Below are 26,304 nucleotides of genomic sequence, written 5' to 3' on the forward strand. Positions count from 1 at the left end.
TCTCTAACTTGCTTTTCCAAATCCTTTTTGAGCTCTTCCATGGCCTGAGACCAATTCATGTTTTTCTTGGAGGCTTTTGATGTAGGCTCTTTGACTTTGTTGACTTCTGGCTGTGTGTTTTGGTCTTCTTTGTTCCCAAAGAAAAAGTCTGAGTCTGAATCTGAGTTTGTTTTTGCTGCCTGGCCATGTTCCTAGACAACTACTTGACCCTTGAGTTTTTGGTCAGGGTGTGACTGCTTGTAGAGTAGAGAGTACTTTATCCCAAGCTTGAGGGGCTGCACTGTCATTTTCAGAGCTATTTCTACACAGCAATCTCTGCCGCACCACTGCTCCTCCTCCCCCAAGAACTGCCAACCCGGACAGCGACTCAGATCTAAGCAGGCTCTGCACTCCTGCTCTGATCTGCCACTTAATTCCTCCTACCAGGTGGGCCTGGGCGCTGAAGCAACTGCAACTGTGGCTCTGGAAGCAGCCTCAGTGCTGCACCACCTCTGCTGCCCCCAGGGCTGGGGCAGACCTCAAACTCCTTTCACTCTGTCCCCCGCAGTTTTTCCCACTAACCTTCTCTGTTGTCTTTGTGTTTGTGGGTTGAGAAGTCTGGTAACTGCCACAGCTCACTGTTTCAGGGCCCTGTGGCCTGTTCAGCCTGCCTCCTGGTCTAGTTGGTCCCGGCATGGCCCACGCTGGGCTCTGCTCTGCTCCCAGCTCTGTGTGATAGACGTTACCCAGTAACCATCCAGGCAGTTCTGGGCTAGAGCCCTGCTTCCCTCTGCTATTTCGTGGGTTCTGCAGCTCTAGAATTTGTTCAGAGTCATTTTTATAGGTGTTTAGAGGGTCTTGGGGAAAAGCTCTAGGCAAGTACCTGCTTTCCAGCCTCCAACTTGGGTCTGCCCCTGCATTTCTCTAATCAATAGTGATTTAGAGCATTTTTTTCATATGCCTAAAGATAGCTTTGATTTCTTCATCTGAAAACTGCCTGTCCATATCTTCTGACCATTTATTAATTGAGGAATGACTTGTTTTTCAGTCCGATTATTCATAACCCTATGTGAGGTTTTCTTGGCAAAGATACTTGAGTGGTTTGCCATTTCCTTCTCCAATGGATTAAGGCAAACTGAGTTGAAGTGACTTGCGCTGGGTCACGTAGCTAATGAGTGTCTGAGGCTGGATTTAAACTCAGGTCTTTCTGACTCTTGGTCCAGTGTTGTATCCACTAAGCCACCTAGCTGCCTCAAATGACTTGTATCCTTATAAATCTCATTCAGTTTTCTATATAGTTGAGAAATGAGGCCTTTGTCAAGAAACTTGCTGTCAGTTTTTTTCATCCCTCCAACCTTTCATTATATTTCCCCACCCCCAACCTCTCTACCCCAGTTTAACCTTTTATCTCTCCCCTTTCACCTGTTCCTCCTCAAAAGCCTTTTACTTCTGGCCACCACTTCCCCCAGACCACCTTCCTTTCTTTCATCCCCTCCTCCCTTCCCTTATCCCCTTCCCCTCTACTTCCATGTATGGTAAGATAGATTTCTATACTCAACTGAGTGTGTATGTTTTTCCCTTTTTGAGCCAGTCCTGAAGACAGTAAGGTTCAAGTGTTGTCTGCCACCCTCCCTATTCTCCTCTTCACTGCAAAAACTCATGCCTCTTTTGTGTGAGATAATTTACCCTATTCTACCTCTCCTTTCTCTCAGTGCATCCTTCTTTCTCACCCTTTAATTTAATTTTTTTTAGATATCATCCCATCATAGTCAGCACATATCCAATACTCTCTGTCTATGTAGACTCCTTCTAATTGCCCTAATACTGACAAGGTTCTTAGAAGTTACAAGTATCATCTTCCCATGTGGGGATGTAAACAGTTTACCTTATTGAATCTCTTATGGTTTCTCTTTCCAGTTTACCTTTTTATGTTTCTCTTGAGTCTTATATTTAATTTTCTATTCATTTCTGATCTTTTCTTCAAGAATGTTTGAAAGTCCTCTATTTCATTGAACATCCATTTTCCCCCCACAGGATTATATTCAGTTTTGCTGGGAAGATGATTCTTGGTTGCAATCCTAGCTCCTTTGCCTTCAGGAATATCATATTCCAATCCCTCCTCTACTTTAACTTGGAAGCTGCTAAATTTTGTGTTATCCTAATCCTAATTGTGGCTCCATGATATTTGAATTGTTTCTTTCTGGCAGTTCTCCTTGACCTGAGAACTCTGAAATTTGGCTATGAAATTCCTGGGAGTTTTCATTTTGGGATCTCTTTCAGGAGATGATTGGTAGATTCTTTCAATTTCTGTATTATCTTCTGGTTACATAATATCAGTGCAGTTTTCTTTGATAGTTTCTTGAAATATGATATATAGGCTCCTCTTTTGATCATGGCTTTCAGGTATGCCAATGATTCTTTTCTTCAGTGTTTTCTTTTTCTTTTTTATAAATTTATTTATTTTCAGTTTTCAACATTCACTTCCACAAGATTTCGAATTCCAAATTTTCTCCCCATCTCTCCCCTCCCCTCATCCCAAGACAGTGTGCATCTTTTTTTTTTTTGGAGGGGGGAAGGCAGGGCAATTGGGGTAAGTGACTTGCCCAAGGTCACACAGCTAGTACATATGTCAAGTGTCTGAGGCCAGATTTGAACTCAGGTCCTCCTGACTCCAGGGCCGATGCTCTACTCACTGTGCCACCTAGCTGCCCGACTGTGCATTCTGATTACTTCTTCCTCCAATCTGCCTTCCATTCTATCACCCTCCCCCATCCCCTTCCCTTCTATTTTCCTGTAGGGCAAGACAGATTTCTAAAATCCATTGTCCATATATCTTATTTCCCAGTTGCATGGAAAAACAATTTTTAACATTAATTTTTAAAGCTTTGAGTTCCACATTCTCTCCCTTCCTCCCTCCCCACTACCCTCATTGAGAAGGTAAGCAATTTGATGTAGGTTATACATGTGTATTCATGTAAAACACTTCCATAGCAGTCATGTTGTGAGACGCTAACTATATTTCCCTCTATCCTGTTCCACCTTTCATTTATTCTATTGTCTCTTTTGACCCGTCTCTCCTCAAAAGTGTTTACTTCTGATTATCCCTTTCCCCAGTCTACTGTCCCTTCTATTATCTCTCCTCTCTTATCACCTTCCCCCTGCTTTCCTGTAGGGTAAGATAGATTTCCATACCCAAGTGAGCGTGTATGTTATTCCCTCCTTAAGCTAAATCTGATGAGAGTAAGCCTTACTTCTTCCCTCTCACCTCCCCCCTCTTCCCCTCCATTGTAAAAGCTCTCTCTTGCCTCTTTTATATGAGACAATTTACCACATTCTACCTCTCCCTTTCTCTTTCTCCCAGTACATTCCTCTCAACTCTTAATTTTATTTTTTAGATATCATCCTGTCATATTCAGCTCACCCTGTGCCCTCTGTCTATATCTATGTGCATGTATGTATGTGTGTGTATATATATATATATATATTTGTGTGTATGTATGTGTGTATATACCCTATGTGTGTGTATATGCATATATGTATGTATATGTATGTGTGTATACATATATATGCACATACCCTCCAATTACCCTAATACTGAGCAAGGTCTCATGAGTTACAAATATCATCTTTCTTTCCATGTAGGAATATAAACAGTTCAACTTTAATAAGTCCCTTATGGTTTCTCTTTCCTGTTTACCTTTTCATGCTTCTGCTTGATTTCCCCCACCATGTGTAGGCTGAGAGCTCTAGAAGCAGGCAGTAGTTGCCACTGCCCTGGGCCTAGGGCTGGGGCTGGGACCAGAGGGAAATCCTCTCTCACCCAGGCCCCACAGACTTTTCCTACTGACCTTCTAAGTTATATTTGGAGTTTGTAGGTTGAGAAGTCTGGAAACCACCATAGCTGCCAGTGATTCCCTCCCCTAAGGCCTGCTCCAGCCCCTTCTGTGCTGGCACAGCCCATGCTGGGCTACACTCCTCTCCCAGCTGGTGCAATAGACCCTTCCTATTGACCTTCCAGATTTTCTTGGGCTGGAAATTTGTTTTGGTCTGTCATTTTGTGGCTTCTTCTGCTCTGGAATTTGTTTAGAGTCATTTTTTACAGGTATTTTGAGGGGTTTGGGTGAGAGCTCAAGCAGGTCCCTGCTTTTACTCTGGCATCTTGGCTCCTCCCCCCATTCCAATAATTCTTAAATTATCTTTCCTCCATCTATTTTCCAGATCAGTTGTTTTTTTTCCAGTGAGATATTTCACAGCTTCTTCTATTTTTTTCCATTCTTCTGACTTTGCTTTATATGTTTTTCAATGTCTCATGGAGCCATTAGCTTCAACTTGGCCCAATTCTAATTTTTAGGGAATAATTTTCTTCAATGAGCTTTTTTATCTTCTTTTCCATTTGGCCAATTCTGATTTTTAATGGGTTCCTCTATTTAGTGGATTTCGGCCTGTTCTGTTTTTTGAGGTGTTATTTTCTTCAGTATTTTTTGTGTCTCCTTTATCAAGCTGTTGACTCTTTTTTCATAATTTTCTTGTATCAGTCTCATTTCTTTTCCTAAGCTTTTCTCAACCTCTCTCAATAGGCTTTTAAAATCCTTTTTGAGCTCTTTCAGGAATTCTTTGGGCTTGAGATCAATTCACATTTTTTTGTCACGTTGGATGTAGATGTTTTGACTTTGTTGTCTTCTTCTGAGTTTGGGTTTTGATTTTCCTTGTCACCATAGCAACTGTCTATGATCAGGTTCTTTTTTTGTCATTTGCTCATTTTTCCAGCCTATTTCATGGCTTTTAAATTTGTTAAAGTTGGGCTCTGCTCCTGGGGTGGAGGGACCACTGTCCCAAACTTCTAGTTTTTTCATGTTGCTGTTTTCAGAGCTAGTTGAGGAGTGGGGGCATGGGGGTGGGGCATTGTGTGATCACTTGTCTCCTGACCTGTGCTCTGGTCTGTGATCAACCACAAGCATTCTTTCCTGCCCTGGAAGTGTGATCAGAGACCTTACTTCCCTGCAGTGGCATACTCTAATGTACTAGTTCTCCTCCTCATGCTGGGATTTTGACCCAACTTAGTATGGGCAATGCAACAGAGTCTTATACCCAGTGCCAACAAAAGGTCGCCTGTAAACTCCTTCTGCTCCCCTTACTGTCTTATGGGTTGACAGCTCCTGAAGTTGCTGCAGCTGCCATTGATGGACTCCCTCCAAGGCCTGCTGTTAGTACCCTTGTGTGCATGATTTTCTCTGGGCTCCACATCCGACCACCACTCTGATGAGACAGACCTTTCCTGCTGATCCCCTAAGTTGTCCTGGGTTGGAAAATTTTTTCACTTCATCCTTTTGTTGGTTCTGTTTTTCCAGAATTCATTTTGAGGCATTATTTTAAAGTTGTCTGGAGGGGAATTTTGGAGAGCTCCGGTGAGTTCCTGCCTTTACTCCGCCACCTTGGCTTCACTCCTCGCAATCTATTGTTATTCTTCTTCTCCTTCTGCCTTCTAAAACCAAACCCTGTTCTTAGTCTATACTAGAACCTCCAATCCTCATCCCCTCTTATCTCCCAGGCCATTATTCCTGCATTAGCTACACTATCCTTCTCTCCTCATCTTGATCATTTGGTGGACTAGTTTAACTCTATACTCTTCTCTTCTCCTGAATCTTTTCCCCCCTCATTATATTACTAATCTTGGCCTGCTAAGCCTCAGCCTTAGATAACTTCCACCACTTACTGTTACTTCTATAAACATGCTACTGAATGTAGTGGGAGAAAAAAAATCAAGAAACTGATGACTGGGTCCACTACAAATTCATGTTATATAATCTCAATTGGTCCCTCACTGTGGCAAGGCAATCCTTTTACATTTTCCTAATTAACTCACTATCTCTCTTACTGCAGAGGCTTTTCCAAACCTTTTCATTCTTCTTCAAGCTTCCTATGGCTTCCTATCCCCCACCTCACAATTGAGAACCTTGTTTGCCTTATATTTTACTGAAAAAAATTGAGGCCATTTGCTGAGAGCTACCTCTTTCTCCCTTATCCTCCTCTCACATAACCCAGATGCTTTCTCTCACTATCTCCTTATTCAATCCCATCTCACATGAAAAAGTGGCCCTTTGCTTGCCAAAGTTAACTCCTCCACACACATAGGTGAAACCATTCCATCTCATCTTCTCTAGCAGATTGCTCCTTCAATCACCACCTCCCCCAAACACATTTACTTTCAATCTCTCCCTGTCTACTGCCTGCTCCCCTACTTCCTACAAACATGCCTATATCTTCCCCACCCTCAAAAACCCCTCACTTGATCCATCCATCCTCACTATTGACTTTTGGGACAAATTTGAGAAGGCCATTTACAATAAATGCCTGGATTTCCTTGTCTTTCACTCCTGTCTTAATTGTCCGTTATCTGGCTTATGACATCAACATTCAACTAAAACTTCTCTCTTTACCTTTGCTAACCATTTCTTAATTGCTAACCTAACGGCCTTTTCTCATTCTTTCATCCCTCCTGACCTCGCTGCAACCTTTGACACTAGCCTTCTTCTCCTTGATACCCTCTTCTAAATTTTCATAACACAACTCTCTCTTGATTCTCTTCCAACTCTTTCTTCCTAGTTTCCTTTTCTACATCTTCATCCAGGTCACACTCTGCAAATGTCCCATGGGGCTTTGTCATAGGCTGTCTTCTCTATATACTATTTTATTTGGCGATCTCATTAACTCCCGTGGATTCAATGGTCCTTTCTATGCTGACGATTCTCAAATCTATTTAACTGGCTCTTTACTCTCTGCTGACCTCCATTCGTTCTCCCATCTCCAACTGCCTATTAGACACCTTAAACTGGATGTCCAAAGACATATTAAACTCAATGCGTCCGGTGTTGAACTCATAATCTTTTCCTCCAAACCATTCCTCCTTTCAAACTTCCTTATTCTGCTGAGGGTACCATCATCCTCTTAGTCTCCCAAGCTGGCAACCTAGGTACCATCCTCAATTCTTCCTTATTTCTCTGCTGGCCCCCTTCCCCCCAATCTGTCACCTGTTCATTATACCTTGGAGTAACATCTCTTACATAGGCCTCCTTCTCTCCTCTGACATTGCAACTGCTCTGGTGGAGACTCTGATCTCCTCATGCTTGGATTATTGCATTAGCCTGCTGGTGGGTCTGCCTGCTTCCTGTCTCTTTACTCCAGTCCATCCTTCTCTTAGCTGTCAAGTGATCTTCTTCAAGTACAGGTCAGACCATGTCAAACCCTTTCTACCACCCCCCATTCAATAAACTCCAGTAACTACTGGGGAACATTTTATACCACTTTATATCACTTTTGTGATTTCAATCCAGGGCCAGGGCCTGAATTAATGATCAGCCGGACCTGGGCTTCTTTGTTCTCTCAAGTTTGCTCAGACAATATCTTTTCTCCGTCAACAAGGCCAGATCCGGCTGACCTAAGAACAGTCTTTCCCCTATTGACCGTTAGGGGATGAGACCCTAATCCTAAGAGACTACCTCGCTTAATATTCTACGGGTATAGACTTCAACCGACCCTTGTCAACACTCTTATCTTATTGTATTTACAACTCTATTCCATTGAGGAAAATTCTCTTCTTGTATCATGGTTAAACATACATACGGATCATAAAAGTGAGGTAACACGGGCTTGTTGAGTTTGCTAAAAATAATGCATATAAGTTTCTCATTCCTTTGTTCAGACAGCCGGAGCTTATGCTTTGCCTCCTTGTACGTACAAGTAAGCTAGCTTAGCTATGCTTTAAGGGAAAATAATAAACAACATGGATTTTTCTATCACCTGGCTTGTTTGCCTTCTTCAACTAAACTGTCAGGTTTAACACTCCCTATCAAATATGCCTTGCCTTGCCTATATCATATCCAGATGCTCTGATGTACCTGTTTTCCCATCATATATATATGTATATGCTATATAAATGCATTTTTCCTTCCTTCTATGCCACTCGCCTTTGGGTATACATTGCTATTTCTCCTCTTCCCTTTGTTGCAATTTCAGAAATATGCAAGCTTCTGTTTGGATTGTGAACTCCTTGCACCTAGAGTTCCACATGCATGTTCATTTCTCTTGTAATAAATACAGTTGCAATGCATGTTTCATAGACTTGTGATATTTTGGGGGGGGGATTAACAATATGTGCCTATATGCATAGATACATGTGTATCTATATTTGTATTCATGTCCATATCTATATATCTATGTCTATACCCATGTTCATGTCTCTGTATCTATGTCTTTATTTCTACCTCTACGTTTATATCTATATAATAAAGGCAAGTTCATGAACTAGCTCTTAAAACTTATTGGCAGTCTTTTCAGGCGTCTTCTCCCTGAAAGGAAAGTCCACATCAGAAAAATCTTTGCATTTGTACTTTCAAGCGCAAACTTAAGCGCTTCCTGTAAGCTGTGGCAACCACACTGGATTGCAGGGCAGGGGCGCGTTGCCGTACAACATGGCGCCGCCCACAGGCGCGGAAGATACGCCATAAGTACCGCCTTCGTAGCCCCACTTCTCTCCTGAAGCCGGCCAGCGGAAGTGGTTCCAGCCGGAGCGGATGCCGGGGGGGAGGCACGCGGAGGCAGAGGTTCCAGCTGTCCCACCACAAGTCAGTCGGACGTCTCTGCGAGCTTCCTACCGGTAAGGGACTTAGTTCTGGAGCCCGCGCTGCCGAGAGCCAGCTCCGTGGAAGGAGACAGAGCAGCGGGCCACCAGCCTGGAAGGGGACCCGGCCCGCCCTTTGGGAGGGCAGCCCTTCCCTAGGGGCGGGATCCTGCCCCACCCCCAACTCCCTCCGTGGCTCCCTAAATCCGTTTCTGGGTATCCCCTCCCCCCAGGACCTCCGCGGTACCACTGGACCTCTGCGCCGTTGTCCCGCACCCCGCCCACGCCCCGGGAGGGAGGCGGGCTCCTTGAACACCTGGATTCATCCCTACCTGTCTGGTACTCAGGGAGTCCTGTTCCAGAGGTGTGCTCCCTCCATTCTCTTTCACTCTTCAGTCACGCACCATTTCTCTTTCCCTGAATCCCCTGGTTCTTTTTTTTCCAAGCTCGGGGAGGAGCACTGGGTACTGGAACACCTGGATCGTCCCTACGTGTCTGGGATCGGGTCATCCCCTCCTGTTCCAGAGGTGTGCCCTCTGTGTTACCCCGCATCCCTCCATCACATATTAACCATCCATGTCTTCCGAATGTCCTGGATTCCCCGTGTCCCCCCCCCCCCTCCCCGCTTGGGGAGAGACACTGAGTACTCGAACACCTGTAAGTCGTTTATAACTGGGAGATAGGGAGTTGTCCCAGAGGTGCACCATCTTCATTCCCGTGTGCCCCTGCACTCACACATTGATCATTTATGTCTCCCATATCTGGTTCTTTTTTTCCCAAGTCGGGGAGGGAAGCAGGGTCCTCGAACACCCGGAGTCATTTCTATCTGCCTGGAATCAGGTCATCTACACTTGGGATGAGCTCAGGAAGCCAAGGTGTTCCCTTTCCATTCTCTTGTGCCCCTTATTCACACAACACTTCATCTATTTTTCCTGAATCTCCTGGATCTTTTCCCATGCCCTAGTCTTAATGACTTCCTCCAGTTCTTGACCTGATTAAATAGCTCTATCTTGGCTGCATTCCAGTTTGTCCTACTAGCCCAGATTTGATGTTGTTGCTTATTTCAAATATTCCTCACTCCATTATCCCTGAGGAGAACCATCTGTGTACCCATTTCCACATGCTGGCATCCCATACATCTTTATGCTATATTTTTATGGGATGGAAAAGTGGGCATTTTATACATGATTTATGTTTGTTTTTCATACAGCTTGGAAAATGACAGAAAATTCCAATAAGCTATAAACTCCTTTGTGGATTAAACAATTTGTAATTGTTTAATATTTGTTGACTGCTGTATAATGATCATAAGTACATTTGAAAAGGGCACTGAATTTAGAGCCAGTGGGCCCAGGTTCATATTCCTGGCTCTGCCACTTTGATATTTCTTTTGCTTTGGGCACTCATTGGGCTCTCAGTTTTCTGAGATTCAGTTTTCTCATGTGTGAAGTGAAAGAGTTAGACTAGATACATTCCAAGGTTTCCTTTAGTTGTAGAACTAAACAATAATTCTAATTACCAAGCAAGTAATTGGAATTTTTGTGTCATCAGTGCTTTTGTCAGTTCTGGTGAAAAGATTTGGAACTGATTTAAGTATAGCTAAACAAGGCATACAAATCATTTTGTTTTGATATGGGATACGCAACAGACATGGCTTTCTCTCACACCCCAATGAAAAGACAAATAGATGTAGGGTCAAAGGGTTCAAATCCTGGCTCTGCCACTCCTTAGCCTGTGTGATCTCGGGCTTGTCACTCTTTGGGCCAAACTTTCTTCAACTGTAAAATGAAGGTATTGAATCCACTTTATTATATTTACAACTTGTATAAAGCAAAAGAATGTGTTTAATTATTGTGAGCAATATAGTTTTGCTCGTATTATGAAGCTTGCCAAACTAATAAAAGATGAATGAATCAAATTAAAAAAAGGGCAGCCAGGTGGTGCAGTGGGTAGAGCACTGGCCCTGGAGTCTGGAGGAACTGAGTTCAAATCTGGTTTCAGACATTTGACATATGTACTAGCTGTGTGACTTCGACAAGTCACTTAACCCCAACTGTCCTGCCAAAAAACAAAATGTACCTTCCAGTTCTAAATTTATGATTAATCTTTTCCCATTTCTTAAAATTAACAAGCATTTATTTCCTTTCCCATACATCCTCATTGAAAAGAAAAAAAAAACCCTTTTAACAAATATTCAGTCAAGCAAAACAAATTTCCACATTGTCCTCATTCACACATGTGTTTCCTTCTTAAGCTTGTAAATATAACCTTTATTAGGAGGTAGATAGTCATCCTATGATTTTTCACTAGTATTCTTTTGGCTCTGCTTTCCTCATTCTGCATCAGTTCATACAGGTGTTTTCATGTTTCTGTAAATTCTTTGGAAAAACATTTTATTGGGGCTCTTTTTTCACATGATTGTTCTTTCCCAGAGACTGCCCTTCCTCCCTCCCCCTCCCCCATTGAAACCTCTTTTGGAACAAAGAGATACAGTAAAACAAAACAAATCTATATTCTGGTCTGATGGACAATATAAGCCTCATTCCAAAGCTATAGTATTCCACCACTTCTGTTGTGAGCTATCTTTACCATTACTTTTCTGAAGTCTTAGTCGTTGGATGGATCCAGGTTTTGAAGTCTGAGTAGTTTTCTTTATGTTTTTCATGCAAATTTTTCTTCAGGGTCAACCTGCTTTCATCTAGATCATACTAATTCATACTAGTCTTCCCAAGGTTCTCTGTATTCTTCCTTTTCCTTAAAACAAGGTAATTTTCCATTATATTTATATAGTTTGTTGAGCACATTTTTGCTATTTTTTTTATTATTGCAAATAATCCTGCTATGAATATTTTTGTTAATAGGTATCTTTTCTTATTGTCAGTAACCTCATTGTGGCATACCTTCGGTAGTGGGATCTTAAGTCAAAGCTTATAAAATTTAGTAACTTTTTCTTGGAGAATTCCTAATTCTTTTCTGGCTGCCCTCACAGCAGCAGTGAATAAATGTGCTGGTCTTCTTACAATGGCACCCACTTTTTTTTTTTTACAAGCGTTGCTAGTTTTTTAGGTGTAAGGAATACCTCTGAGCTGAATTTAATAAATTGAAATTCAATAAGGATTATGCTTCAGAGAGTCACTTGTACAAAAAACTGGCTACATGAAGCATAGCTAGAAAATAAGTTATGTGAACAAAATCTGGGTGATTCAGAGGACTTAAAACTCAATGAGTCTACTGTGATGTGACTACTGAAGAGTTAATGTGGGAGGAAAAAGTGTTGGTGGTCTTAGTCAATCAACAAGTATTTATTAAGTACCAACAATGTGTCAGGCACTGTGCTATAGGCTCTGGAATAAAAACAAAGAATGAAACAATCTTACTCCAAGTGAACAGGAGGGGAATACTGACAATTATTAAGAGTTTATTAAGCACCTACTATGTAACAGGCAGTGTCCTGGAGATAAAAAGACAAAAATGAAATAACTCTTTCCCTCAAGGGGTTTACAATCTAGGCCAGGAAGCATGTACATAAATAGATATATGCAAATAAACACTAGGTAATTGGGGAAAAGGCCCTAGAAACTGGGGGATCAGGAAGGGCCTGTTGTAGGTGTTGCTCTATTTGAGCTCTAAGGAAACTAGGGATTCTGAGAGGCAGAAATGAGGAGGGAATGTTTTCCAAGTATGTCCAGGGGGACAACTTGTGCAAAGGCACAGAGATGGAAGGTGAAACGTCCTGTGTGAAGAATATTATTAAGAAGGCTAGTATGATTGGGTTTTCTTCCTTTGATTTCTTTGAGATATAGGCTTAAGGGTGGTCTTATCAGATCAAAGAGTATATATAATTGAGTGTCTTTTAAGGGACAATTCCAAATTACTTTTCAGAATGGCCAGACTAATTCAAATCTGCATTCACAGTTTGCATTTGTATATCTTTTCCCAAAGCCTCTCCAGTATTTGTCATTTTCCTTTACCAATCTTAGGGGTGTGAGGTAGAACCGCAAAGTTGTTTTAGCTTGTAATTCTCTAATTATTAGTGACCTGGAGCATTTAAAAAAAATAATGGCTGTTGCTCACTTGAATTTCTTCCCTTAAGAACTGCCCCTTTATATCCTTGGCTCATTTACATAATTATTATTTATTATTCATGAAGTCATGCTGACTCTTAGTGATAACTGCTTTCCTTTGAAAATGCTCAAAAAAGAAGTCATAAGTTAAGTTCACAGGCCTATAGTTTGAAGATACCACCCTTCCCCCCTCCCCCCCCCTTTTTTTTTTGAACAATTAGGACAACATTTGTACTTTCCAGGCCTGGAGCACTATTTTCATTTTGACTTTGGCTCAGTAATCACATTCTCCAGTTTTTTAGTGTTTTGTGATATTTTGGTGTTTTGGCATGTGAATCTGATAACTTGATCTCATTGAAGTCAGATCTAGGTTTTAGAGTAGGTACTTAATAAATGTTGGTTGATTGATTCTTAAGATCTCCCTTATTTTGGGTTTCAGCCTGATATTGACCATTTTTGATTTAACCTTACCAAATCAAAGATCATTCTTGGCAGGGAAAACTGCTGTTAAATAAGAGTTGAGTAGTCGTACCTTCTTTTTGTCATCCACTATCATCTTATCCACCCCAAGCTCTTGTCTTTTCTTTGATCTTCCTTTTTTCCCCTCTACGTAACTAAAAGTCTCTTTATTATACTTGGCATTCATCAGTCCCAACTTATCCCGAATTTTAGCCTTCCTGACAGTCTTCTAATAAATCTGAGCAACTTTTTTTTTTGTATTTGTGTGGTACAAAAAGGTCAAATAATGAGAAAGGTGTCTCTAGGCAAAAGCAAAGTGAATTTATTGAATACAATCTCTTGAGACGGGCGTCACCTCTCAGTAAGGTACTAGAGAGTGAGGCAAGGTACAAAGACAATGCACCAATAGATATACCCTAACTCAAAGATTCCCTGCCACCTCTATCCCTTCTTACCATTGGCTGGGCTTACAATCAAACTGCAAGCTGCATTGAGCCAGGCTTAGTCTGCCAAGTTTCAGTTAAGGGGATCAAGTCAAGAGGGTTCCACCTCAGCACATGCAAAACAGTTACCCTCTTAACTTTACCAGGAAATAATACCTGCAGTTCAACCTGCCCTCCCCCCCTTCCACCCCCCCCCCCCCCCCCCGGGGCTGCTGGCATCTTGGGTCAGCCTTCCTTGATATTCACACCTGGAGTTAGACTCAGAAAAAGTCAGTTAACAGTCCCATTAAGTCTTTGAATAGCAAGTTCCCAATAATCAGTGTAAGATATGACTATAATCTCACATTGCTTAAAGAACATCCTTAAAGTGAGCCTTAAGTAGCTTGCATTTGTTTCCTCCCTTGTTCATAAAATCTTCCCACTAAGATCATAAGTCATTGCTCTAACATATTTGCATCAGTTTCCCAGGCTTTTCCATTCTCCTCTAATTATACCTGATCTGAAAGAACTGAACCATATAACTCTGATGGAGTGAGTTCAAATCCACATTTAACTTTTTTATTAACGCCAGGATATTCTACAACTTCCTCTAAGGAACGCTGAAATTATTTTCCCCAAACTGCAATTAATTACACCATTTGTATTAATACCCAATTGCTCTTATATCACTTTGAAACACTTAAGGACCTTATTTCACATAGATACAAAGTAACTTTAAATCCCAGCCTTAATCTATGGGATAATGATTCAACCTTACATTTGTATCTTTATTTCACAAACTTCTTTTTTTCCCTTTGTCCAATTATTACCATTAATATTTAGAAAGAATATTATCCTTCATATGACTATACAAGAGTACCAATTTACCTAATCATTTGATTAAAAAAAGCAAGATTTCACATATTTGTATTAACAAATTTTCCATTTCTCCCCATACAACCGTCTAGGTCTGTAGGTATGTACCTTTCCTTTCATCACCAACTACTTATTTCTGATTACAGAGACCTGCCATAAAAAAAGCAGCATCATATCATTTCCCCTAGAGGGTTGGTTCTCTTACGTCAGATGGCGTTTCACTAATAAAAATTTTACCCTTAAGACCCACATCTCAAAACCTAATCTTATCCCAAATCAGTTCTGCTGATTTAAAGAAAAACCAGGTTTGGAGGTCTGATGGCTTCTGACCCCTGCTATTCTCTTTCTTAGTAAGACTTAAATCCCAGTAACTGCTGCCTCTCCCCCTTCCTTCCTTTCTGCAGGAGGGGATAGATCAAGCTCTCCTTATCTGGACCAAAGGAGAAGAGGGGAAGTGGGAGAAGAGGCTGGATTTTCAACAGTCCCCATTTTTTTTAAACTTTTAACTCCTTTAGAATTTCCTGTCTCTGCCTTACCTTCTATCCCTGGTCCCATCCAGGGTCTTATAAAATTAAAGAATTTTAAGTCCAAAATCCTTGTTTTAGTTAACAGCCTCAGGCTGTCTCAACACAACAACCATGGGGGCTTGGATAACCCCCTTTGTCCCCAAACCTCCTTATCTGCCTTAAACAAAAGAGGTTCCTAACTTTGATCTCACTACTGAAACATCTTTGTTTTACATATATATATATATACATATATATATATATATATATGTATTGCACAATTCTTCGCCTAACATCTAGATTATAAGAAAAATTGCCTTTTCATAAATTCCTAAGGTATTATAACAACTAAATTCCTTGTTATTACAGAATTTCTAGATATCACAAAATTTCCAAATCTTCTATTCACAAAACCTCTTATACATAAAAATTACAAGAGGAGATCTCACAAAGTCTTAATTAATAATCTCACAAATGCTATTAAGTCATGGCAAAGCAATTTTAACTGAACAATAACCACTTTTTAACCCCTTCAGCATTTTTCTCTGATAGTACCATTTTAAACAACATTTAAACCATCCTCTCCTCCGAGTTTGCGAATCTCCAGTGAAACCAGCCCGACCCCAGGCACTCAGAGAGTCCGGTGCCTGTCCATGTGGAGAACGGAAATCTTGGTGGGACCTCCAAGACTGTGTGGTATGAAAAGGTCAAATAATGAGAGGGGCATCTCTAGGCAAAAGCAAAGTGAATTTATTGAATACAATCTCTCGAGATGGGCATCACCTCTCAGTAAGGTACTAGAGAGTGAGGAGAGGTACAAAGAAAATGTACCAATAGATATACCCTAACACAAAGATTTCCACCCACCTCTGTCCCTTCTTGCCATTGGCTGGGAGGTGGACTTACAATCTAGGCTCGAAAATCTAGACAAGGAACCAGGAAATCAGACAGAGCCAATCTATATATACTTTCCTTATTTGGATACTGATGTGGTGATTTGATATGGCTAAGGTAAAAGAGAAGGAATGAGAAAGGAGAGGGGGACCTTCCTGGAGCAGAGAACAAACAGCTCACAGGTAGTCCATTATCTCATTACTTGGTAAATTTCTTGTGCTAGCACTGAGAGAAGGGGAAAGCAGGGGCACCTACAGCTTCAGGCCCTGACTTTCTAGGAGTTAGGTGAGTCACTACAAGGTTAAATTCCAAGCCTCTCCTAATCTTTCAGACATTCCTTATTCCAAAAATATGAGAAGAGAGTAACCCCTATATTCTTACCATGTGAAGTCTTCACAAATTATATCCCTCTCACTCATACTCTTCTTCCATCGCCAATCTACATTTCCATCTTCCATATGGGTTTTTAAAATCTAAGTGGATTAATGAGTTCCCCACCTCCTTAGGTTTTACACAACCATCATTTACCATTATACTTTGTCCATTGAACCTTTCCTCATAGCAAAGAATGGTTAAACAAAACCAATTGCTGCAGCAACCATAACCGATAAGAGTATGCCACGTTTCTGTACTAGTAGTCACTCCCTTACCTACAGAAAGGTGGGAAGTATGTTTCACCACTTGGTGTCTGCTTTTTGTCATTGTTTTCATTTACATTATTGTAGTTAATAGTATTTGCTGTTCTTCCAGTTTTGCTCATTTTACTTTTTCTTAGTTTGTACAAGTCTTTCCATGTTTCTGTGAATTCTTCATGGTCTTTTCTCTTATGGTTCAGCATATTCATTCATATATTATATTACACTTTGTTCACCTGTATCCTAGTTGAAGGATACCTCCTTCGTTTCCATGTAATCATTTATTTTATGGTCTTAGAATTTTGTTCCCAAGAGTTTTCCATTACTCTTGGCTTTTAGCTACATGAAAGTGTGGCCCAGGCATGGTGTGGACACTTTCTCCCTCTCTAGTCTGGCTTGTTCATCTTCAACCTGCTTTCATGCTGAAAGATCTGAAGTTCTCAGAGTGGGGCTGATGGGGTTTAGACTGTGACCTTGTGGACCCCAAAAGAATTTGGGTCCTATTTGTTTGAGGGGGGAATGATGAGGGCACAGTCTCTGGGAACCCCCCTTGAACTCTCCTTGAATCTTCCCAGTTGATCTGGCCTTGGCCTGAGGCTATAACCTTACATTATCATTAGACCCATATCTCTACCTAGCCTTGCCTTTTATTGTCCAGCTACTTCCCACCCTTAATCCTGATCAAAGTATCTATACCCTAGCCCCATTACTCTAGCCTTCTGTTGTCTTTCATCTCCAGGTAGCCTTCAGCTATTTCCCAACCTGAAGTCTGACCTCATCCCAGTCCCATCAAGCTCCTCCTTAGACTCCTCTTCAGGACTCTCCCTAAACCTCTCCTCCCATCACCCCAGGACCACCCTACATCCTTCCCATGATCTTTGTGTTTTACATCTTGCCTCCATGAAAGTGCTCAGATTCAATCTAGCTCAGCTCAGATTGAATCTAGCCTGCTTGTGAAAACAGGCGTTACAAAGGGTGGGATTTCTTAAGACAACCCATTATGGCAAACCCTTAATAAACTTTGTCTTTTCCCTTGGCTGAGAAGGCTTGAGTCAAATTCTTTTGGCAGGACCCGGCGTGTCGGTACTTTGGGGTGTCAGGCACCCCTCAACCCCAGACCTCTTCAGGGCCACCATAACGTGCTGTGCTTGGGTTAACTCTGTTGAGAGGTTCAGGGGAAGGGAAGACTCCACTCCTGCTGCATTGCTACTATAGTCCTTGAGCCCAAGCTGGTGTGGTTACTATTTATTCAAAAAAACATAATACCATTAACGTGAAACATTTACTAAACAATAATAATCGTAACATTTACTCAGTAGGAGGCAAGTGCAGTAATGATTACGGCAGTTTGTGCGTAAACCTGGCTTACTTTCCCACCCTTTCTGTGGGTGAGAGTGAACAAGGTTAGTCATTGACAACTGCGTTCTTGGCAGTACCTTCTGAACCTTACTTATTCTCTTGAGTATATCTATGCTAGAGATCATGGGACCTTAGTATTACTTTTGTGATGCCAAACTAATCATTTTTGAACTTTTTCTCTCTATAAAGGATTCACCAGATTTCCCTTTCTGATCCTCTACCACCTCACATTAAAATAGTCATATTCAAATTTACTTTCATGCACTGTATAAATGGGATAATGTGATTTTAAAGACAACAGGTAAGTCCCCTCCTATATTTCCCCTTGCTCTAACCCATTATATCTTCCTACCTCACCCCAAATGCCTACGATCCCTTTTACTTAGGAATACAAACTTTTATGCCACTAATCTCCTTTGAGAGCAGGATTTTCACTTTTTTTTTGTATCTCCTCTGCTTAGCACAGAGTCTGATATAATAATAAGTAGTTGATTACTCTGAGATAGAACTAGAGTGGGGGAACTGAGATTAACCAGAGTGCTAGAAGCATTTATACACTGGCAGTAGGTAGAACCAGCCAAGCTTATGTATCAACAGTTTGACTAGCAGCTGTTTTGGGGGTGATAGACCCAACAAGGCCAGCAACAAGAGCTGCCAGCACAGGTTCTTTGATCTGCTTTACTAAGGAAAGCAACTTTAAAGGGTTAACAGTCTCACTTTAATTAAGCATACAGATATCATTCACTTAGTTTGGGGAGAAAAGATCAGCCTCCTGAACTTCAGAGCAAATACAAATTACAAACATCAACAGACAGACCTTGTCTGATTCAAATCTCAATTCATAGTTACCAGGGTTTAACAAAGTCCCAACATTTGGGTTTAACAAGTGGGGGGGGGGGCGGGGGGGCGTGGAGCTTAACTGCTGCCCAGAGTCTCTTCAAGTCAAAGGCCACTCACTCTTCCAGTGAGTGAGAGCCCCAAAACTCAAATACCAGGCTGGGATCTTCTATATACTCATATCAGGGCCCTGGGGCACTTGATTATCTCTGTGCTGGAGAAGCACTCCAAGAATAGTGAAAAGTCCCATTTAGGGTATGGGAAAGTTAATCCCTGGTACCACCATATACAAGTCAATGACTCCTAATTGTCTTTGTGCTGAGAAACATTCCAGGACAAAAAGATCCCATTTTACCTGCTTCATTCAAACAAAGGACAGAATCATTAAAGGCACTTAAGAGAAGAACAGCAAAAAGTCCCATCTTAATTACTGATACAGTTTAGCTCCCAATTAGCAAGAATAATTAGGTAAAATAGGATGAAGGCTTCTTTGCTCAGAGCTTGCCCCTGCCCCTGCCCCTGCCCCTGCAGGCATCCTTTCCAGTACTTCATTATGTGAAAGGTCTCTCTTTCCTTTTGCCACAAGGTGGTTCTTCCACCCCCCCACCTCAGTGAGGCTTTGTATCACAAAGTCTGAGTTCTCTTCTTTGTCCTTTAACTGATTTGACACTGTTTTTCATGCTAGCAGTGTGCCAGAGTTATGGTTGTGAAATTTGCCATAGATGACAAAATTACAGTTCTGACTATAATTATATTAAAATTTAAAATGCGAATGCCTAGTGGTGGTCTCATTGATTGCAGCTCATCCACCAATCAATATTATTGTTTTGGTTAGTTTAAATTTATGTGGAACTTTATAAATACTTTCATGTACATCGTCTCATTTAATTTTTACAGATATGTAGTGACAACACAGGATTTGGAGTCAGTGTGTTCAAATCTTCTCTCTTTTACTTTACTACTATGTGAATTGGGGCAAGTCACTTAACCTCACTGAGACTAAGTTTTTTCCTCTACAAAATAGAGAGATTGAACTAGGTGATCTCCAAAGCATCTTCTAGCTCTGAATTTTGTGATTTATGATACAATAACATTTCCTGTTTTAGAGGCACTGGGTAACTGAAGGGAGTGAATGGTGGGCAGGGGAGGGGGGCATACCACCAATGAGGGGATAGAAAAGGCTAAAGAAGAAAATATCAACTTTAACTACTTGATCATATTGTCTTTGTGTGGTCAAAGAAGGAAACGTTTTTGTTGTAGGCATTCAGGTCCTTCAAGCAGGCTGTCATTTTTGTTCTGCTTTTCCCATTTGTTTTGCAGTTTGGGGTGGTAAACAAATACTCTCTTGAGTGGCAAGAGACAGGAAAATGCCCAAACACAGTAAAGTTGCTACGACAGTGGCCACCCTTCTGGGCACAGCAGTGGGAGGCCTGATCATATGGAAAGTTTTCCAACGCTGGAAGGGGAAAACCAGTTGCACCAGAGAGCGACAGGAAGAAGCTGACAGCCAAGAATTGGCCCCAACTAAAACAGACCCACTGTTGTCACCCTTGGTTGTTCCTAATGTCTCACGAGTGGAAAGGATCCTTGGAGAGAAGGTGGTGACTGTGTCTGAGACAGAGGAATGGGAAGGAGTTGAGTCCTTACTCAGGAAGGAGTTGAAACAGTGTCCAGTCCTTGGAATTGACTGTGAGTGGGTAAGTGATAAAGCAAAAACAAAACAAACTGAAAAAAACCCCAAATCCTTTCTAACTAATCTTTTTGGAGAGTGGATGAATAAGATTAGAGAGAAAAGAACATTGGACTTAGACCAAAATGGACTTTTAGCAGAGTGGTTAGCTACTAGTCATTTACCTAGTATCTACGTAAGTACTGTAATTAATATAGTAAGATATCAAATCTCTGAAAACACTGCCATCCAGAATATGGCCAGACCTGGAAAGTAAGCAGAAAGCTTCTAAGTAAAACCATAATAGGTTTAATTCAGTAAATATTTGTGTGCCTACTATTGGGAAATACTATATTTCTTGATGAGCCATTTGGGCTTATTCAGAGATGATTTACTGTTACTTTATTTAAAACTCTAACACACTTCTATTTGTTTTTGTAGAACCATGAGTAAAAATCTGGCACCTGGAGTAAATGCAATTCAGCTGCTAGTGGTGGGGAGAGAGGGGGTGTTTCAATTATTACCACTCTTGTATGGTTGAGGTATACTGGAGAAAGAGGTAACAAGAATTGAGAAAGTAGCCCCAGCTATTTCAGGGGGCAGAGTTTGGGGTGGAGAAAAAAACTGTTAGCTGCGTACTAAACTAGGGCAGCTAGGTGGTACAGTGGATAGAATGCTGAGCCTGAAATCAGGAAGACTCGTCATATCTGGCCTCACGGATTTACTAGCTGTCAAGTAGTCAAGTCGCTTACCCCTGTTTGCCTCAGTTTCCTCATCTGTAAAATTAGCTGGAGAAGGAAATGGCAAACCTCTCCATTATCTTTGCCAAGAAAACCCCAAATGGGGTCATGAAGAGTCAGACATAGGGCAGAGAGAGAGTGCCCTGGAGATCTGTAGATGGCAGCAGCAGGGATCTGGATAGGATGGAATGAACTTCAAGGAGGTTACCAGTGATGGTGGCAGAAGAGGTGACAGGGAAGCACAACAGGTGCACCAACTTTTCCTGATCCTGTGTGGCAGGAGGAATGAGGAGGGTGCCAAGGGGTGTAGTATCTTCAGGAAAAAGCTAGGTTTCCTAGGTCCTGAGAAAATGAGAGGAATATGAAGAGGAGAGCTCTAGGATCCTAGATTTGGAAAGTCCTCTAATCCACTCCCCTCATTTTAGAGTGAGACTAAATGACTCGTCTGAGGTCACATGGGTCACATGGCAGAATCAGTATGTAAATTCAGGCCCTTTGACTCTAGATGCACTGCAGCACAGCAGAGGAGGGTTCTCAGAGGGTACAGTGGAAAGGAAGGGCAGAAGAGGATGGGCACTGGGTAGGGTTAGGACTTACTTTACTGTTTGGGCATGGTTGTGGGGAATGATCCCAGGGAGCTAGAAGCAAGGCCCTCTCTGCCTCTCCAGCATGGCTCCTAGCAGCGGCACAAGGCCTTGAGGGGGGCTAAAGAAGGCAACCACATTCAGCCCTACTGGAGAGGGACCATTAGCTATGAGCTGGTACCTCAGGTTAAAAATTGGGATGAAATGGATTGGATATTCCTACTCCACCTAACAGCTAACAAAGGGAAGTCTTCTTAGTAGGCAAGGGAAGGCCATTCAGAGCAAGGGAAGGATATGGAATTCAATTGAGCTGGGCACAGTGTGGCTCAGACGTGAGGGGGGGCTTTTAAACCAGGAAGCTGTGTCAAATGCCTGAGTCTTTACTGCCTTGAACCACTGAAATCTTTAGGACTGTTGCTATGGCTTCTAAGGAAAAGAATTAGCTCAGCCCATGTGGCTGACATTTCTCCTACCATATCATAGGACCCTGAGGGTGTGACAGCATAGGGAGAGACCTACTGCCCACTGGTGTTGGCTGCACAGCCCTGTTTTCTGGGAATTAGACCCAGTGAGCCTAGGCTAGTTCTGGCTCACAGTTTGCCGAGCCCAGAGTAGACTGGAAACAGCAAATAGAAGGGGCAGGAAGGCAAAGTTGTGTTAGAAGCACTAAACAATTGATGACTTGACAGTCTGACAGTGAAGAAGACAAAAAAAAAAACCCAACTTACCAGAAGCCAAGGCAACAACTGGAATGGCATGGCAATCGAGAAGAGTTTGTTACAGGAGCAGACAGCCTTCTATTTCAGTAACTGTTGAGGGCAGCACAGGACAAGAATGGGTGATAACCCTGAGTAATCAAGAAAATAATAGCAGCTGACTGTCATTTTAATGTTCTACAAGGTACAGTCTGTAAATGTAATCTACTTTAGAGTCAGCATTATGTAATCTGTTTTAGAAAGATTCTCATATAAAATGGGCAATTTTTTAAAAAAATTGGTGCTTCAGGGGGTATTAGAAAAACCAACCTGGGAAGAATGTCTTCCCTGACTAGGGGTAAATGAGGTAAAGATTGTGAGGAATGGATAATTTTAAAATAATACGCTTAAGTTACTATTGTGTATATTTTTCAGTAGTCATCACTAATGGAAGGAAGCCAGGATAATACAAAATGACACGTAATTTTTAAAAAGTAGCTTTTATTTGATTTTAGAATTTGGAATACAGGGTAACCTAAAGGTCTTAAGTACAGTTTTAAGTTTTAATAGCTGCAGTAGGATTTTTGAGACATCTTATATAAGTATGTCTTGCTTTGGGAATTAGTTTCATACTGAATGCTAAATGTAATATTGGAAAAACTTCATTCTGAAAGATATTATAAAGCCTTTCTTCTGTCATATTCCATTTTGAATCCCTTCCTTTTCAACCTCTATTCAGCCTCCTCATGTCTATGTTAAAAAGAGAAACTTTACCTCTTGGACAGATAACGGTAACTCAGTGTAAGGCTAATGGTTTTTTTCTTTTTCTTATACTCCCTGGAGTACAAGAATAGGAATCAAATGTTTGAGTATCAAAAGGTTTTATTGATGGAGATGACTATTACATATAATGGAATAGTCTAAACGGTCCTTTTTGTCAACTGAGCAAATACTACAATATGCATACTGCCAACAGAGGATGTAATCAATCAATGAATAAACATTTATTAAATTCCTACTGTGTGCTAGGCACTGTGCTAAGCTCTGGGGATACAAAAAAAAGTAAAAGACAGTCCTTAGGCTCAAGGAGCTTATAATCTAATGGAGGAGACACCATACAAACAAATGTACACAAAGTAAGCTAAATGCATGATAAGTAGGAAATAATTAACAGAGGGAAGGCACTAGAATTAAGGAGGATTGGGAAAGGCTTCCTTTAGAAAGTGGGATTTTAGCTGAGACTTAAAGGGAACCAGGGAGGTCAGTAGTTAGAGCACAGGAGGGAGGCATGGGGGACAGTCAGAGAGATTATGCCCAGAGCTGTTAGAGTGGAGTGTTTTGTTCAAGGAACAGCCAGGAGGCCAGTGTCACTGTCAGAGAGTAAGGCGTAAAAAGACTGGGAAGGTAGGAGAGGACTAGGTTATGAAGGACTTTGTGTTGTCCTTTTAAAAAATTTATTTAGTATTTTATTTTTCCCCAAGGTACATGTAAAAATAATTTTTTACGTTCGTTTTTAAAACTTCGAGTTCCAAATTCTTTCCCTTTCTCCCTCCCTCCTATGTCTCTTTGAGAAGGCAAGCAATTCAGTATAGGTTATACATGTGTAGTCATGTAAAACATTTCCATATTAATCATGTTGGGAAAGAAAACAGACAAAAAAAACTCAAGAAAAATAAAGTAAAAAAAGTATGCTTCAATATGTATTCAGACACCATCAGTTCTTTCTCTGAGGATGGATAGCATTTTTTATCATACATCCTTTATAAGTGGTTGTCTTGGATCATTGTATTGCTGAGAATAACTAAGTCATTCAGAGTTCATTAACTTATAATATTGTTGTTACTTTGTACACACAACATTTCATTTTTCGTCAACTCATGTAAATCTTTGTAGGTTTTTCTGAGAGTATCTTGCGTATCATTTTTTATAGCACAATAGTATTTTTTTTTTTAAATTATGCTTCAATCTATATTCAGACACCAACAATTCTTTCTCTGGGGATGGATAACATTTTTCATCATAAGTCCTTGAGTTGTCTTGGATCGTTGTATTACTGAGAATAGCTAAGTCATTCACAGCTGATCATCTTACAATATTGCTGTTACTTTGTACAAAGTACATTTCACTTTGCATCAGGTCATGCAAATCTTTCCAGGTTTTTCTGAGAGCATTCTGCTCATCATTTCTTATAGTACAATAGTATCCCATCACAATCACATACCACAACTTGTTCAGCCATTCCCCAATTGATGGGCATCCTCTCAGTTTCAGATTCTTTGCTACCACAGAAAGAGCTGCTGTAAATATTTTTGGGGGGAGCTACATTTATTTATTTATTTTTTAAAAATTTATTTTTAGTTTTCAACATTCATTTCCACAAGATTACAAGATTTTGAGTTACAAATTTTCTCCCCATCTCTACCCTCCCTCCCACCCCAAGGTGACATGTATTCTGATTGCCCCTTTCCCCCATCTGCCCTCTCTTCTATCATCCCACTGCCTCTCCCCCTGCCCCTTATCCCCTTTCTCCTTTCTTGTAAGGCAAGATAGATTTCTGTACCTCATTGCTTGTATATCTTATTTCCCAGTTGCTTTTAAAAACAATTTTTTTTTAACATTTATTTTTAGAACTCTGAGTTCCAAATTCCCTCCCTTCTTCCCTTCCCACCCACCCTCCTTGAGAAGGCAAGCAATTCAGTATAGGCCATACATGTAATCTTTCTGCAAAACACTTCCATAATAGTCATGTTGTGAAAGACTACCTATATTTCCCTCCATCCTATCCTGTCCCCTTTTACTCAGTTTTCTCCTTTGACTCTGTCCCTTTTCAAAAGTGTTTGCTTTTGACTACATCCTCCCCGAATCTGCCCTCCCTCCTATCATCCCCCGCCCCCATCCCTTTCCCCCCTACTTTCCTGTAGGGTAAGATACCCACTTGAATGTGTATGTTATTCCCTCCTAAACTAAATCTGATGAGAGCAAGATTCACTCATTCCCCTTCACCTGCCTCCTCTTCCCTTCCTACAGAACTGCTTTTTCTTGCCACTTTTATGTGAGATAATTTACCCTATTCTATCTCTCCCTTTCTCCTTCTCCCAATATATTCCTCTCTCACCCCTTAATTTTTTTTTAGATATCATCCCTTCATATTCAACTCACCCCGTGCCCTCTGTCTATGCATCTCTATATTGCCTTCAACTACCCTAATACTGAGAAAGGTCTCATGAGTTACAAATATTGTCATTCCGTGTAGGAATGTAAACAAAACAGTTCAACTTTAGTAAATTACTTATGATTTCTCTTTCCTATTTACCTTTTCATGCATCTCTTGATTCTTGTATTTGAAAGTTAAATTTTCTATTTACCTCTGGTCTTTTCATCAAGAATGCTTGAAAGTCCTCTATTTCATTGAAAGTCTATATTTTGCCCTGAAGTATTATTATACTCAGTTTTGCTGGGTAGGTGATGCTTGGTTTTAATCCCAGCTCCTTTGACCTCTGGAATATCATATTCCAAGCCCTTCGATCCCTTATGTAGAAGTTGCTAGATCTTGTGTTATCCTGATTGTGTTTCCACAATACTCAAATTGTTTCTTTCTGGCTGCTTGCAGTATTTACTCCTTGATCTGGGAGCTCTGGAATTTGGTGACAATATTCCTAGGAGTTTTCTTTTTGGGATCTTTTTCAGGAGGAGATCAATGGATTCTTTCAATTTCTATTTTACCCTCTGGCTCTAGAATATCAGGGCAGTTCTCCTTGATAATTTCTTGAAAGATGATATCTAGGCTCTTTTTTTGATCATGGCTTTCAGGTAGTCCAATAATTTTTAAATTATCTCTCCTGGATCTATTTTCCAGGTCAGTGGTTTTTCCAGTGAGATATTTCACATTGTCTCCCATTTTTTTCATTCCTTTGATTCTGTTTTATATCTTGATTTCTCATAAAATCACTAGCTTCCACTTGCTCCAA

The 26,304-nt window shown here is 40.9% G+C and overlaps 1 protein-coding gene across 2 annotated transcripts in view; it reads left to right on the forward strand.

Moving 5' to 3' along the window:
- Window positions 1-8,538: 8,538 nt before the first annotated feature.
- EXD2 (exonuclease 3'-5' domain containing 2) overlaps window positions 8,539-26,304 on the forward strand; it is a 57,864-nt gene continuing 40,098 nt past the window's right edge. The window contains exons 1-2 of one of the 2 annotated variants that reach the window (XM_036736919.1): window positions 8,539-8,632; window positions 19,969-20,345. In XM_036736919.1, coding sequence (XP_036592814.1) covers window positions 20,016-20,345 — 330 coding nt within the window. In that variant the 5' untranslated portion in view covers window positions 8,539-8,632; window positions 19,969-20,015. The remainder of the gene's footprint in view (window positions 8,633-19,968; window positions 20,346-26,304) is intronic. The other variant, XM_036736920.1, reaches the window with a different exon arrangement.

The sequence above is a fragment of the Trichosurus vulpecula genome, chromosome 8, assembly GCF_011100635.1.
Source record: "Trichosurus vulpecula isolate mTriVul1 chromosome 8, mTriVul1.pri, whole genome shotgun sequence".
Taxonomy (NCBI): Eukaryota; Metazoa; Chordata; class Mammalia; order Diprotodontia; family Phalangeridae; genus Trichosurus; species Trichosurus vulpecula.